Source organism: Megascapheus bottae, chromosome 24 (assembly GCF_031878675.1).
Source record: "Megascapheus bottae isolate mThoBot1 chromosome 24, mThoBot2.hap1, whole genome shotgun sequence".
In the NCBI taxonomy this organism is placed as follows: domain Eukaryota; kingdom Metazoa; phylum Chordata; class Mammalia; order Rodentia; family Geomyidae; genus Megascapheus; species Megascapheus bottae.
Genome location: NC_143532.1, coordinates 19,281,289 through 19,296,634, shown reverse-complemented (window position 1 = coordinate 19,296,634; position 15,346 = coordinate 19,281,289). Strand labels below are relative to the sequence as shown.

The window sequence follows — 15,346 nt, the reverse complement described above, 5'->3', positions numbered from 1 at the left end:
GGTCCCACATGCTCCCCAGTGTAGACCCTGCAAAGCCAGCAGCTGCCCACCACAGGGTGCCAAGACCCTAGTCTAGGCCTCCAGGACAGCTGCCTGTCTTCCATGGGAGCCCTAACTTTCCCTTTCTACAGGAGCTGGCTGGCTTGGTGCCACCCCTGAAGGTAGCCCCTGCCCAGGTCCCCTGGGGCCTGGAACAGGTCCCCAGCACAAGGGCTGCACAGGAGGCCAGGGCTGAAGCTCCCTGGAGCCGACGCCACTGTGGGTCAGGAAGGTTACTGTGACACTAAGCAGAAGGTACTTACCTGAGTGGGGCTGTGAGGACTTCTGGACCCTGGAGTCCAGGTCCTGCAGGGCTGTGGTAACTAGCCAGCGGAAGTGATGGTCCAAAAACGGACGACCAAGCTAGACAACGTGTGTGTAAAAAAGCTTTTATTTTTAACAAAAATGGCTAAGCTTCCAAAAGTTCTTAAATAGGATTGTGGAGGGAAGAGCAGCATGTCGAGAAGCCGGGGAGCAGGGAGCGCGCCTCGTGCCAGGCAGCCGAGGGGACAATGACCCCACCCACTGGCTGTGCGTCTATAAATACAGTCCAGCCCATGGCAGAGCCGGGCTCTATGTACACCTAGGAACACTATGTACATGCCCCACGGGGGGCGGGGGGATTCCCCTGCTGAACCCCATTCCCATGGTGCCTGGGCCGTGTGTGCCCAGAGCCACACACACACACACACACACATACACACTGCTTCCTGCTGTGCATGTTTTTCAACTGATCAAGCAGGGCGGGAGTGTGTCCGTTGGGCCCGTCTCCTGCTGTCCTGGCGCTGTAGCAGGATCAGGTGGCCAGGCCTGTGGGCCTAACTCGAGGTCTGGCAGGGTGCTGCATCCTCACACTGGCACTGGTCTCGTCCTCCCTGCAGAAGGGGAAGGCAAGCTGTCAGCTGCCTCCTGCCATGGTGGACATGTGCCTAAGGCAGGTGAGGGCAACCAAGGCCAGCAGAAGCACACAGACAGCAGGCAGCAAAAGGCAGCCCAATCCGGGGCAGTTGAGCTCCCACAGAACCCTGCAACCTAAGCTGGGTGGCAGGCAGGCAGCCCAGGCCCCTGGCCCCACTCACCTGGAGATGTCAGCCCCAGCTGTCAGGCTGAAATCAAAGCAACAGCTGTCTCAGTGGTGGGCTCGTCCCCACACAGGACACTGCTGCCCCTGCCCCATAGCCTCATGCCCAGTCAGGCGCTTCAGCCCTAGGTTCTAGACCCACTCTAAGACATGGAGTACCCAGAGCGGAGTGGAGAATGCTGAAGGAGAATTGCCACAGGGGCCTGGAGTCGGTGGGCCCCGCTCTTCCCAGCATCCTCTCCACAGTACTGTCTGCTAGGGCAGGACAGGGTGGTGTGTGTGAGAAGTTTCTGAAGTTTTTTTTTCTGATTCTGGGGATTGAATTTAGTACCATGCGATAATAGGTAACCCTCTGCCACTGAACTTCCTTCCTAGCCCTTTGGAATTTTTATTTTAGTTTTTGTGGGTCATAGGGTTTGAACCCCGCCTGGGCACTGTCCCTGAGCTCTTCAGCTCAAGGCTACCGCCCTACCCTTGAGCCAGGCTCCGCTTCCTAGTTTCTAGATTTTAATTGGAGATAAGAGTCTCAGGTCCTTTTGTGCCTGGGCTGGCTTTGAACCTCGATCCTCAGATCTCAGCTTCCTGAGTAGCTAGGATTACAGGCGTGAGCCACCGCACCCAGCTGGAATTTTTATTTTGAGACAGGGTCTAGATTACCTAGGCTGGCTCTAATTTGTGTAGGTGTGTGCCACCAGTCTAAGAGGTAAAGGCAAAGCTCAACTAAGTATGAGCAACCCTGTGGCTGTGATCATGCTGGGAAGTCTCAATACTTCACCCCTACCCATGGGTCACCAGCTCACCTGAGGGCTGCAGCTTTCTCCGGATGGAGCCAGGGCGGCTACTGGTCCCAGATGTGGGGGCTGAATGGGCTCGTGCTGAGGGCTGTGGAGTCTGGCAAGCTGGTTCCCACTGTGAACAGGAAGGACAGGAGGGCTGGGGGCCAAAGCTGCCCTGGCTCTTCCCTTCCCACCCCACTGAGCATCCCTCCACTCTTCAAATGTGGTTTGCTCATCTGCAAAGTGGGCATGAGGGATGACATGCATTCCTGGAGAAGTTGCTGCATGCATTAAACACAGTAATACAAAGAAGGAAGCCAGTTGCCACTGTATGCCAGGCTGCAAACCCACCTCAAATTCAACCCCTCTCTCCCCGTTTCTAGGACTAAGGAAAGATGGACAACTGGGGTTGATAGGTTTGGGTTCAAGTTGCTGCCCTCTCTTAGGGACAGTCCTGCACTTGCCCCCATACCTCCAGATGCTCCTGGCTTGACCAGGACATGAGCTCTGTGCGGCGAGACCCAGGGCCCAGCTCCACGGAGCGCACCCGCTCAGCAAACTTGAGGGAGTATAGAGTCTCACTGGCGTTCTTCTCCACGGGAGACACCTAGGGGACAGGAGAGCTGCCATCCCTGGGGATGTCGGAGGGGCCAGGAGCCCAAGACAAAGGGGAAACCTTGCCCGAGGGCAGGGCACCTGCTCCCCACAGCTCACCTGCACCACCATGAGTGTCTTGCTGTCCCCACTGAGCGAGTCTTGGAGCAGGTAGGTGAGCTTGGAATTGCGGAAGGGCACGTGGCCCTGTCGGGAGCGCAGGGCAGCGATGACGTCACCCAAGGCGGACAGGGACTTGTTGATGTGCTGCGCCTCCCGCAGGCGGTGGCCCTCCGCCCCGGACTTGCCCACGCGCTCAGACCCGGCCAGGTCCACCAGGTTCAGCTTCCCTGTGGAGAGGTCGAGGGTAGGTTAAGACTGCTGGAGGCTGGGAGGGAGTGCCAGGGGACCCCCCACGCTCCTCACCAGTGGTGCGGAGACCCGTGCTGCAGTCCACGCCTCGCACAGTCACGATGAGCAGGGCGTGCGAGCGGGAGCTGTGCTCATTCAGGTTGGTAAACTCTGTGGTGCGGTTTGTGTGGCCAAATTCAAACACCTGGGGCCGGGGGGCGGGTAAGAGCACAGGCTTAGAAGTAGGGGATCCTCAGAATCACCCTACTCCTGAGCTCTCTAAAGGCCAACACCACCCTGTGCCTTTCAGATAAGCAAACAGGCTGAGGGCTGGTAGGATGGAAGTGACCGATGGGCCATGGCAGGCCCAACACTGGGGTTCTGCCTTGCTCAGGGCAGCTCTGCTGCGGCACTTCCCCAACCCCCAGAAACCCCGGGCCCTCCCTCACCTTGTTGATGTCATCCACGCTCTGCACCTGGAACTCGGTTAGACCCGGCACATACAGCTGCCCGCTGCCATCCGGACACAACCGGATCTCGAGCTTCTCCTGAGGCTCTCTCCCCAGCAGATCCCTGGAGAGTGGGGGGGGGGGAGGTATGTGGCTTCTGGTGGCCCTGCACCTGACTACAGCCTAGAGCATGCCCCCCCATCACCCCTGAATAGGCCCATAGCTCTATGGAGGTATGCCAAGCCCCCCCCCCCTGGGTGTAAGGCCCTCTTCTGCCCACTGTTACCACCACCACCACCTAGCCCCCTGGGCTGAGTCAGCCTCACTTAGGCAGAGAACCTGACACCAGGAAAAGGGTTCTGCTTCCCCTGCACCATGGCCCCACAGTGGCTAGGCCCACCTGAGGACCTCGTTGTAGATCTCGGCTGCGCTGACGGTGATGGTATATTGCCAGTCAGAGGCCTTCTCCTGCACCTCAGAGAAGAGCAGCTGCAGGGCCCGCTGGTTGATGCCAGGGTTCTCAGGGGTTCCCTGCAAGGAAAACATGCGTGACCCTGCTCACGCTCACACAGCACGTCTTGTCTCCCCCCCAACCCCATGTCTTCAGCTGTCCTCACAGGCCAGCTGCTGGCCCGAGGCTCCAAGTGCCCTGGACCTGCTCTAAGTGACACCTCCTCCCTGGGTCTCAATCTCCCCACCGGAAGACCACTATTACCCTGTGAGACGACATGAAGCAAGGGGTGAAGGGCCTGGCAAGGCCTGCACACCACTGGACAGCACAGGGTTCAAGGCCCCTGCTGAGCTGCTCTGAATTCCCTCCCATTACCCACCATGGCTCCAATGTCAGGGAGCCATGAGGTGGGCTCTGGGTGTGGAAGGGCCATAGAGGTGGAGAAGTGTGTGAGGAACCTGGGCTCACTGGCTTTTCTAGAAGAAGTCAGGGTCCCTGCCTGGGCCCTAGAAGCCTCTCCACTCCCAGTCCTGCCTGGGGTTCCATTCCTCTGGCCCAAGTGTGCCACCACCTTGCTCAAGGCCCAGCATTCCCTCTGCCACAGAACTATGCAGAGGTCCCTCCACCTCCCTAGGGTGGCAATGGGACTGGTCCACATTCTCGCACCCGCTCGGCAGGTGCCCACCTCCATACCTCCATCGTGTATGTTTTGCCTGCGCCTGTCTGGCCGTAGGCGAAGATGCAGACATTGAAGCCATCGATGCAAGAGGTGATCAGGGCCTGTACCTCCTGGAACACCTGGAGGATGGGAGACAGTGAGGAGAAAGCTTCCAAGGCTGCTGGGACCAGAGGCCCCACCAGCTCCAGGCCTTGCCACCTTCTGCCTCCTCCACTGGTAGCAGCATGTGGTACTAAAAGTAGCTCATGATCAGTCACCATCTTGGACAGCAGTGGGAAGCAGCCTGGCTATTGCTCCCCAATGCTATCATGGAGTTCAGCTCCTCTGCTGTTGAGTGTGCAGGAAAACACAAACAGTGGCTACTCTGTACCTGGCACCTCCTCAGGCCTCGGCCGGCAGGCCTGCCTGCCTGGAAACAGCAAAGGAAAAGCCAGACACAGGGAAAGGAAGACACAGCCCGGCAGGCTGGTCCTGGACAAAGGTGTGAGCGTGAAGCTGTGACCACATGGTGCTGTTGTGGCTGAGGCTCAGCGCTGGGGTTCCAGGATGATGGCTACAGGAGGGAGCTCTTAGCTGGGGAGGCCGGATTGAGGCCACAGTCCCTGGGTGAGCCAGCCTTCGTGGACTAGATGGGGCCACGAGGAGCCAGATTGGTGGGTGGGGTCTGAGCTGGGCAGGGCTGTGAGTAAAAGCAGCTATGTTTAGGTGGGCAGGGTGAGATGGGTTACCACGCCTTCCGTCCTTAGACTCAGCTTCCCAGCCTCTCTTCCAGAGGGGGAGAGAACCGTTTCACACTTCATCCCGCTCCTTGCTCTTACGCTTCATCGTTAGTCCCGTCCCCTCTCTCCTTGGGCATCCATTCTGCCCTTGTCCCCACAGGATCTACTCACATCCTGCTGTGAGGCCCAGGGGGAGAAGACCTTGTCCAGCTCGAAGGACACAGGCTTGCCCCTGTGCATCAGGTGAATGATGGAGTCATCGTCAGGGTCGAAGGTCACAGCATTGGTCGCCTCAGGTCCTTCCCCGTCCTCTTTGGTGACTGGCCGGACACGAGCAATCACGCGGATGTTTCCTGTGATGGATGGAGATGGAGCTGGGTCAAGAACAGAATGCCTCCATGCTGTCTGACCTGGGGCCCATCGGCGGCCACTAGATGCCCCTATCTTTAAAGAAAAGCTCAGCAGGGCAAGATGCCCACGCCCCAAAGCCATACTAGTGAGTCTCAGAATGGATTCACTCAGGTGGCTGTGGGGGGGGGATGCTGTGCCTTTAGAGGGGAGGGCAGGCCACTGGTAGGGTTCTTCTCTGTGGATTCAGTTTCCTCATCCACCTAGTGAGAAGTCTGGGCTCCTTGGGCATTAAGACTTGATTTAAAAGGGTACTGAATGCCAGTACAGGGCCTGGGCACCTGATGAGCAAACAAGACCAGCCGGGAGGTAGAAAGCTGATTGATGGGCATTAGCAGTGGGGCAGCACAGGGCACTTGGTGACACCAGCTGGTCTAGCTCCAAGCCAACGGGTGCTCTGCCTTCCCTCCAGTGCTGGCTGCAGCGACTTGAAAAAGCTCCCAACAGCCTCCCTCCATCCTGCACCCAGGGGCTGGCTCTCAAGAGTTCCTTTCGGGTTCTTGGAGTGACTCATGATCACCTTACTCAGGAGCATGAAGAAGGCAGGGGCATTTGTTATCTGCCATGGACCCAGTACTGGGCAGAGCAGATGCTTGTGAGCCTCAGGGTTGAGCAGGCTCCAGGTCAGCCCTACCCCTCAGCTACTTAAGGCCTGGGAGTAACTGCCATGGGCATGAGCTTTAGCACTGACTCAAGTTCAAGTGCAAAATGGACCATGACCAGTACCATGACTCTGGGCCAAGCTCCTGGACTTCTGTGCCGGTTCCCTTGATGACAGAGGACTGGGATGGTGCCTGGGTGACAGGGTATGTGGTGTACGGGCGGAGGACCTGGTGCAAGCCCTGCAGGGCCGCCCTGCAGGGCCCCCCTGCGCTCACCTTTCAGCCGCACGAGCTCATTGTGGCACTTCTTGCGCAGCTGCAGCTCCCGGCGGTACTTGCGCAGCAACTCCTGGTTGTTGCTGTTGACTTCTTCGATGGCCTGGCCGATCTGGGGGGAGGCACACTCTGATGACAAAGCCATCAAGGAGCCAGCTCCGTCAGCCTCACCTTATCAATCACAGGTGCCGTCACCTGCCCCGGCTGAGTAGTTTGCCATACATTACCTCCGTATTTTCTCAAGAATCCCATTTTACAGATGCGGAAACTTGAGTGCCAGGAGCTGAGTACAAGAAGCCTTCACTGCCCAGCACAAACACTTGGTTACATAATTCAACTGGGCTCACATGCACAACTAGTGCTCTACCACCTGAACTATGCCTCCAGTCTAGCATTTCCCTGGCTAATTGCAAATTAGCCATGACTTCTCTCTCTCCAGGCTGCTTTTGAACTGCTACCCTACAGGACACGGGTGTGGACCACTGGTACCCAGCCAAAAACGTTTCTATTCTCCAAATAGATTAAGTCTCTGCAGAGAAGTCACACAAACTCAAGGAGCCATCAGCTATAAAGGCTCAGCACAGGGGAGGCACATTAGAAACAATGGCTATCCTCACACTGTGTAGCTACAACTTTAGAAACTTAATGAGGGGCTGGGAACACGGCACCATGCTTGCCTGGTACACATGAGGCTCTGGACTCCATCCTAGCATCAAGGTGAGGGATAAACTAAACACAGACATTTGGGCCATGGTGTGCCTGCCTAGAATGCCAGCACTCAGCCAGGAGGCTGAGGCAGCAACGCCTCAAGGGGGGCGCGGAATTAAACACAAACTTAAGGATATGGCTGTGATATAGAAATATTTGGTTTAAAAGATCATTAAGGTAGGCATGAGCCGGACAGGTGGCTCACATCTGTAATCCTAGCTACTCAGGAGGCTGAGATCTGAGGACTGCGGTTCAAAGCCAGCCTGGGCACTAAAGAATCTGAGACTCTTCAATTAACCACTGGAAAACGGGAAGTGGGGCTGTGGCTCAAGGGTAGGGTGGTAGCCTTGAGCTGAAGAGTTCAGGGACAATGCCCAGGCCCAGAGTTCAAGTCCCATGCCCCGCAAAAACAAAAAACAAAACAACAAAAACCCTACCTAGGCATAAGCCAGGCACTAGTGGCTCATCCCTATAATCATGTGATGACCTAAGGATCATGGTTCAAAGCCAGCCTAGGCAGGAAAGGTCCATGGGACTCCTATCCCTAATTAACCACCAAAAAGCCAAAAGTACAGCTGTGGCTGTATCCTTGAATGAAAAAGCTCCAGGGATACAGTGTAAGTTCCATTATGGGTGCATGTGTGTGTGAGCATGGGCATAGGCACACACACGTGTGTATACACACACACAGAGCCAGGTGTGATGGTACATGCTCTACAATCCCAGAACTCAGGAAGCTATGGCAGGAAGATCTTTAGTTTAAGGTCAGCCTGAGCTACAAAATGAGCCCCTGGGTCCAAAGAGAAAGGGGGGCGGGGATAAACAATCATAGTAAGACAAACATCCAGATCTCCTCCCAACCTATTTCTAAACATGCGGGCACACGTGCTGGGAGCCTGGTGGGGCTGTATGCTGGGAGCTGGGGTAGGGAGGCAGCCTCGGCGACCCAGCCCCCACACCCCTGCTCACCTCAGCCTTGACGCTCCTGAGTGCCTCCTGAAGCAGCAGAGGGAAGCCGCGCACCTGTCTCTTGAGCCCATTGTAGTCGTTGGTGAGGGTCCGTAGGGCTGGCTGCAGTGTCAGCAGGTTGGTCCTGACGCCTGTGGAAACACAAGGTGAGCCGTGAGGTGGACCGGCTGGGAGACCAGGCCTGAGCAGGCGGAGCCCAGCCAGCAGGCTCACCTGCCAGGTTCTCGTGCACAGCCTTCATCTCCACCTGGGCTCGGGCGAAGGCCTCCTCAATGGCCCGGTTCTTGTCCTCTTCCAGGGACTGCATCTCCTCCAGCATCTGTCCGTGTGCTCGCTCTAGCTCTGCCTCATACATGGCAATCTGGTGGCCAGGCCATGGGAAGGCTCAGGGGTGGACACAGAAGGAAGTCCCCCCCAGTGCTTCAAGCCCATTAGCACACACTGGAATAGAGTAGAATGGCCTCCTCTTCCCCACCACCACCCAGCCATTGCCTGGCACCAACCCAATCTGGCCCAGACGGGGAGCATTTCCTATGTAATGCTCGTGAGCCCCCACTGGAAAGAAGCGTCTGTGACCAGATCACGCTAGAGATGAGGAAACAGACTTGAGCAAAACTTTCCCTTGGCCCTACAGCTAGGGAAAGGAGAAAGGACTGGACGCTGCGCTTGTGGGGTCCCCAAAGGGTTAGCCTCTGGCTTCCACCCAGCCTATCTGCTCCCTGCAGGGGCTTGCACACCTGAGCTCGGAGCTGGGCTGTCAGCTGATGCGAGCTCTGAAGCTGCTGCTCCATCTCCTTCAGCACTTGCCGCTGCATGGCCACCTGCTCCTGCAGGTGCTGGTTCCGAGCCTGGGACTCACTGAGGGCTTGCTTGGTTTTCGGTGACTCCACCTCCACTGTCTTGATGACATACTACAAGACGTTGGAAGGACCTCACCATGGGCGCCCTCTGACACCAGGGGCCATGTACCAAGAACCATCCACTAAGAAACCCTGGTGGAAACCACAGGAGCCGCTCATCCAAACGAAAGCCTGCTGGGAGCCGGCTGCAGCCCCACGTGGGAACCCACAGACAAGAAGAGCAGAACCCAGAAGCTCTGGTGCAGCTGAGTCCGGCACTAAGAGACCCTTCAAGGCACTGGTTCCCTCTGCCTGACTGTAGGCAGCAAGAGGGCATGGGCCCAGACAGGAAGGAACCCCAAGGATCCCATTTAGCCTCATATACCAGGTGATCACCACCAGCCACTCTTCCATGCCAGTCCTGACCCGAGTCCAGGGTTTGCATGGGCACTGCTCAAGCCTGCCCAGCTGTGGCTCACCTTGACCGGTGGTGACTGGGCCCGCAGGCTGGCGATGGTCTCGTGGCTGTCCCGCAGGCGCCGGCTGAGCCGCTCCTCCTCCTGTGCTTTCTCAGCCAGGCAGTCCTTGAGCCGCAGCTCCACCTCGGCCAGCCGGTCTGTCTTCTGCTGGACCTCTACGTTCAGTTCTGACAGCATGCCTTTGTTCTCCGCCACCTCTAGCTGCAGCTGGGACAGCTTGTCTCGGAGCTGGGCACTCTCCTGTAGATAATCAGGAGGCCCAGGGGTCAGAGGGAGGGGCTGGGTCACTGGGTCAGTGGGGGGGGGGGGGGCGTGCACAGCCTGCCAGCTCACCTGGCTGTGCTCACAGCCCGGGCAGGATGCTGCAGGCTGTGCCTGTAGCTCCTGCAGCTCCTGCCTCAGCCGCTCATTCTCCACCATCAGCCGGTCCCGGTGCTTCTCCAAGTCTGTGCCTCCCTGTGGGGAGCCAGGGCCGAGCGGGGGCATGGGGCAGGGGCAGGGAGACAGGAGCAGCCAGGAGAGACAAGGAAGGTGAGCAGGGGAGAGGGAAGAAGCAGGAGCCCAGTGAGACAGACAGCAGAGGGGAGGCAGGAAGGGGAGGCGAGAGCTCACTCCCGCTGCCCCGCCTGTCTAGGTCTATTTTCCTGAGTGTGAAAATAACAAGAAGTCACATTTATGCAGCGTTCACGCTCCTATTGTACGTCAGCAGATCAGATCCAACCTCCTGCCCCTGGGACAGACATGCCCACTGAGGGTACGGCCAGCAAGAATTCATGGTAAAGGACAGGGGGTGAGAGGGGGGCGGGGGTCAGCGATGGGCTGCACCACCCGGTAAAGAGACTGGGCGCCTGCCCCCTCCTCAGGCTGGCACCAGAAGGAAGCCTCACCAGCTCGGATCGCAGTCGGCTCACTTCCTGGGCCTGGCTAATGAGTTTCTCCTTGAGATTCTCCACCTACAGGCATAAAGAAGGGTGGGTTAGGGGCACTGGGAGCCTGGGTCCTCACTGCCAGACTTCTGCTGGGTGGCTCCAGTAACCGGTTATCCCATAGCCGAGGCACCAGACTGTGCCTGGCACTCCAGATAAGAGAAAGTCAGTCTGCTCCTGACAGCGCAGTCCGGGTGCTCTTCCCGCAGGAACAGAGCCAGCCTGTGCTTCTCGGGAGGCTGGAGGGGAGCCCAGCCCGCTGCCCCAGGAGCAGCTCCCAGGGAGACTGGGCCCCCATCTGAGGGCCCTGTCTATAATTTCTTAATAAAGAGCCTGCAACTTACATGGACTGCAGGCCCCGCAGGCACTGCCTCTGTCCTCGCCCAACCCCCAGAATGTTCTATGTTGGGTGTTTTCTGCCCTGTGAAGCCCGTATCTCTTCAGTGAGGGTGTGTTCAGGGCCTGTGAACACCCCCACCATCCAATCTACTCACCAGGCTGTGAGAAAAGGGGATGGGACGCCATCAGCAACTAAGGGGGGCACACCACCATGATGCCAACCCTGTGGGCACCGTGACTCGGCCGCTAACAGTGACCCTTCTCTGGCATCGACCTCTGTTCTCCCCAAAGGCCCAGGAGTCTGGTCCACACCAGCCCAGCCAAAAACGGCGCCATAGGGGAAAAAGCCAGACAGGACCTTGGTGGCAGCCTTCAGGGCCGCATGCTGGGATTCCTGGTGCACAACATTGTGTGAAGTCCACATCTAGGCTTGGAAAAGGCACAGTGGGTGGAAGGTTTCCATCAACTGTCCATGAAAGCCCTGGGTGCTGATGACTAAATGACAATGACCTTCATGCCACCTTGCTCCAGGAAGCCTTAACCTACAGGTGCCAGCCAGGCGAGGTGGGTGAGGGAGGGGCTGCCCGAGGCAGCTGCACTGGGCTCCCACAGGCCCTGCACCTCGAAACTGATTTGTCTTTCAGGAAAGGCCAGACTTTGATGCCTGGGGTATAAACTCTCCCCACTCTCTATGGCCGAGACCTCGAGTCTGTGTGTGGCCCTTGATCTCTGGCTGGCCACCTCTATGAATGAGGAAGACGGTCCTGGGTGCGTCTCCACCTCCCAGCAGAGGCCCAGGCCACCAGGACCAGCCAGGTGCTGTTCGCTGATGGTAGGGGAAGGGATTCCAAGGTAGAACAGTTGCTCAGGGCCTCTCGGAGCCTGAGCAGTCACCTGCAACCACTCACCGTGGCCTATGAGTCTTCCTAGGACAGCCAAGGGTCACGGGCTGAGCAGGGAAGGACAAACTTGGATCAGTGGACCCAAGTGCCAGGATCACTGCCTAATCTGAAGCTGAGAGCCTGCAGTGAGGGGTGCTTTGGCTGCAGGGAAGGGAGGCTCACCAGAGGCATCCTTTCATTCCACAGTCAAAGAGTGTGAGGCCCTGAATTTAAGCCCCAGTATTAGCACTAAAAACAACCAAATTAAAAAAAAAAAAGGTGGGGGGAGAACACTAAACCTAATAAAAACAAGCAGTCTCCAGGCTGCACTGAGAGCTGGCAACTACTCTATGCTGTCCCAAAGACTGGTCCTCCACCCTGAAAGAAGAGGGGCACCTTCTACTTAAGAGGACGCCAGCCCCTGACTCCCTAGGCCATCTCCAGTGGGGTTCACTGCTTGCTGGAGCTTTCCCACCCAGCCTGTAAGCAACTAGCCCCCCCTTCTGACATCATAATGGGGTGCTCTGCTCTGCTGAAACCTGTGAGGCACCCCTGGAAGGGGGCAGCTGCTAAGGGTGGGCTGGTGGTGGGGGTGGGGAAAGGAGGCAGGGAAGGGACTGAGGCTGAGGAAGAGACTGTAAAAGGAGGTTATAAATATCCAAGTAGAAAAATGGTTCTCCAGCCCTACAACCTTCCCACAACCACCACAGCTGAACCGGCCACAGCCTGTGGCCAGTAGATGCTTAATACATATCATAGGGACAACCAAGGGGCAGTATGCATGCTCCTGCAGCAGCAAGCAGGGGACAAGCAGCCTCCTGTCCCTGGAGAGCACCGAGGACAATCCAGAGCTGAGAAGGCTGCTGGCCTTGGCTGAGGTGACCCCTTGCCTCCCTGCTCAAGCTGAAGAAAGTGAGGCCATGCCCTACTGGGGGCAGAAGTAGCCTAGGCCAGCCTGTTTGCTGATCTGACACAAACCTACATTTATATTTATACACCCCAGTGGAACAGACTCAGCAAAGGGAGAAGGGGCACGCCCGCTCAGGTCTGTGCTTTCAGAGCTTGTCTGCTCCAGGGCGGGCAGCCTCTTGAACCAACCTGCCTATTATTCCCAACCTCCCACCATGCCTGGGCAGGGAGGTGCAGTCAGTAGCTGGGGGCCGGGGTGGGGGGGTAGGGGGAAGAGGGAGTGGGCTCTCTGAACAGCACTGCTGAGCCAGCACAGGAAAACAGCCCACAGGAAACCCTCTTTGGGGGGGTAGGAGAGCTCCCCTTTTACAGCCACTCACCCCACCCTAGGGAGGCCAGATCTTGCCCACATGCTGCTAGCCTGGACTGTCTGGCCACTGCCACACAGCCATCTCTACCTCCAAGGATTCACATGGGTCCTTCTGACACTAATGACAGGATTGCCAATTTGCAAGGTGACTGCCTAGGTTAATCCCGGCCTCAGTTTACCCACCCATAACCATGGACATGTTTCTTCACCTCTCCATGCCTTTTGATTTCCTCATCTAACGCTCATCTAATGAGGCTATCTGCCCCAGGTGTCTTGAGGATCAAATGAACTAACAGGCCTAAATTGTATTGGAGGGTCCTGCATTTCTAGTATGTTCCATTAAATACCAAGTCTCCCTTATCTGAAGTGCTTGGGACCAGACAATGCTTTTGTTTTTCAGATTTTGGAATATTCACACATATTTATATCTACACACACACACACACGAGCCAAGCCTAAGTACAAATTTCATTTGTGTTTCACAGTTGCCTTGCACAGATACATACCACACACATGGGCTAAATGTCAAAATATTGTCACTTTTTACCATCCTTTAGCCATTTTGTGCATGAGATAATCTGTGCATCCTCAGCCGTCTAACCTGCCACATAATGTGGTGATGGTTTAGGATTTGGGATTCAGGCTTGCAGTGTGCCTTAGAATAAGAGGATCACGCAGGCAGGGTTTCTGTCTGCAGTCTCCGTGCCGGGTTCCCAGTGCCTACGCAGGGAAGGGCTTAGTCCATGTAGGATGAGTGCTGATGGCTGAGGGTGCAGGCAGGGCAGGGTCTGTGGAGGAGGCTGGCACAGGGCATGACAGGCAGGGAGGAGTGCGGGCCGCAGTGTGCCCGGTCATGACCTTCACCCCGCTCGAGTCCAGCTGGTGGCTGCCATGTGGGAATGCCAGCCAAAGGGGCAACATGTCCCAACTGTTCGTAACAAAAAAATCATCCTGATTTTCATGTGAACTTCACAAATGTTGGCAACATCTGTAATCCTAGCTATTTATGAGGGTGATATATGAGGATCCCAGTTCAAAACCCAGCCCGGGCAGGAAAATCTGAGACTTTTTTGTCAGTCATGAGACTTGAACTCAGCCTAGGCATGGCCCCTGGGCTCTTTTGCTCAAGGCTAGCACTACCACTTTGAGTCACGGTACCACTTCCTGTGTCTGGGTGGTTTAGAGATAGTCTTACAGCCTTTCCTGATCGGGCTGGCTTTCAACCATGATCTGAGGATCTCAGCCCCCTGAATAAGCGTGAGCCATTTATGAAGCCTGAGACTCTATCTCCAATTAACCACCAAAAAAATCTACAGTAGAGCTTTGGCTTTAGTGGTAGAGCATTAGCCTTAAGGAGAAAAAAACCTAAGGGAGAGCACCCAATTCCTGAGTTCAAGCTCCAGTACACATAGACACATACACATACACACACACACACACACACACACACACACACACACACCAAATATGACTTTAAAAGATAGACTAGTTAGAGCTAATAAACTGAGCTTAGCTCTGAGATAAGTTGTAGGACATTAGATCCACACAAAACTGCTGTTTTTATAATAATAAAATAATCCTAGTTACAATCGCATGCAAAAGAGTAAAATGCTTAGGAATAAATTTAACTAAGAAGGTGAAAGACTTAAACATTGACAACTAGACAGTGTGGCTGGAAGATCAAGGCAACACCACTGAATGGGAGACATCTGTGGGCAATTGGTGAAGAGTTCCTGTTAGGATTTCAGGGCTGGGGTGTGGCTCAGTGGTATCTCATTGGCCAAGCATGCACAGAGCCCTCGTTTCAACCTCAGCACCTTCACAGCAGTGCAAAGATTTCAATAATGCTCAACATGATCTACAGATTCAAAATCAAAAGCTCTATCAGAATCTCACTTTTTTTCTAGCTAGTAATGGTGGCTCATGCTCATCTACACAGAAGGTGTGTGGATCAGGAAAATCACAGTCCAAAGTTGCCTATCTCACAAACACAAGCCAGACATGGCGGCATGCATAAGAGAACTCAGATTCTCAAGAGGTTGGGGGGTGGGGAGGTCATGATCTAAGCCTGACCCTGAGCACATAAAAGGAGACACTCTGAGATTCATAACCTAAAAGCTAAAAGGGGTTGGGGTATGGCGAAGCAGTAGAGTGCCCGCCTACCATGTACAAGACTCTGAACTCAGACCCCAGTACTGACATTTTCTGAAGAAACTGAAAATTCATACGAACTCTCAAGGAATATTAAGTGAACAAATGACTCTGTGAAAGAACGCTGGAGAAGTCTCACTTCTGACTTCACAACATACAAGGCTACAGTAACCAAGGCTTTGCTGTACTGGCATAACACCCATAAATCCCATAAGTAAATCCAGGTGGCCTGCCAAGGTACCAAGATCATCTGCAGATAAAGACTAGTCTTTTCAACCAGTGGTGCAGGAAAACTAAATAGCCTCAAAGCAATCAGCAGACCCTTATACCAGAGACCAAAATTTACTCAA

The 15,346-nt window shown here is 55.6% G+C and overlaps 1 protein-coding gene across 2 annotated transcripts in view; it reads right to left on the bottom strand.

Annotated features, from left to right (window-relative positions):
- Window positions 1-417: 417 nt before the first annotated feature.
- Window positions 418-15,346, bottom strand: part of Kifc3 (kinesin family member C3) — a 32,547-nt gene continuing 17,618 nt past the window's right edge. For both annotated transcript variants that reach the window (XM_090357574.1, XM_090357575.1), the window contains 16 exons: window positions 10,308-10,373; window positions 9,754-9,876; window positions 9,421-9,660; window positions 8,840-9,013; window positions 8,316-8,463; window positions 8,103-8,233; window positions 6,426-6,537; window positions 5,311-5,492; window positions 4,435-4,539; window positions 3,691-3,821; window positions 3,291-3,414; window positions 2,917-3,046; window positions 2,611-2,840; window positions 2,369-2,503; window positions 1,921-2,029; window positions 418-914 (listed from right to left, as the gene is read on the bottom strand). In XM_090357574.1, the coding sequence (XP_090213700.1) occupies window positions 889-914; window positions 1,921-2,029; window positions 2,369-2,503; window positions 2,611-2,840; window positions 2,917-3,046; window positions 3,291-3,414; window positions 3,691-3,821; window positions 4,435-4,539; window positions 5,311-5,492; window positions 6,426-6,537; window positions 8,103-8,233; window positions 8,316-8,463; window positions 8,840-9,013; window positions 9,421-9,660; window positions 9,754-9,876; window positions 10,308-10,373 (2,166 nt within the window). In that variant the 3' untranslated portion in view covers window positions 418-888. The remainder of the gene's footprint in view (window positions 915-1,920; window positions 2,030-2,368; window positions 2,504-2,610; window positions 2,841-2,916; window positions 3,047-3,290; window positions 3,415-3,690; window positions 3,822-4,434; window positions 4,540-5,310; window positions 5,493-6,425; window positions 6,538-8,102; window positions 8,234-8,315; window positions 8,464-8,839; window positions 9,014-9,420; window positions 9,661-9,753; window positions 9,877-10,307; window positions 10,374-15,346) is intronic.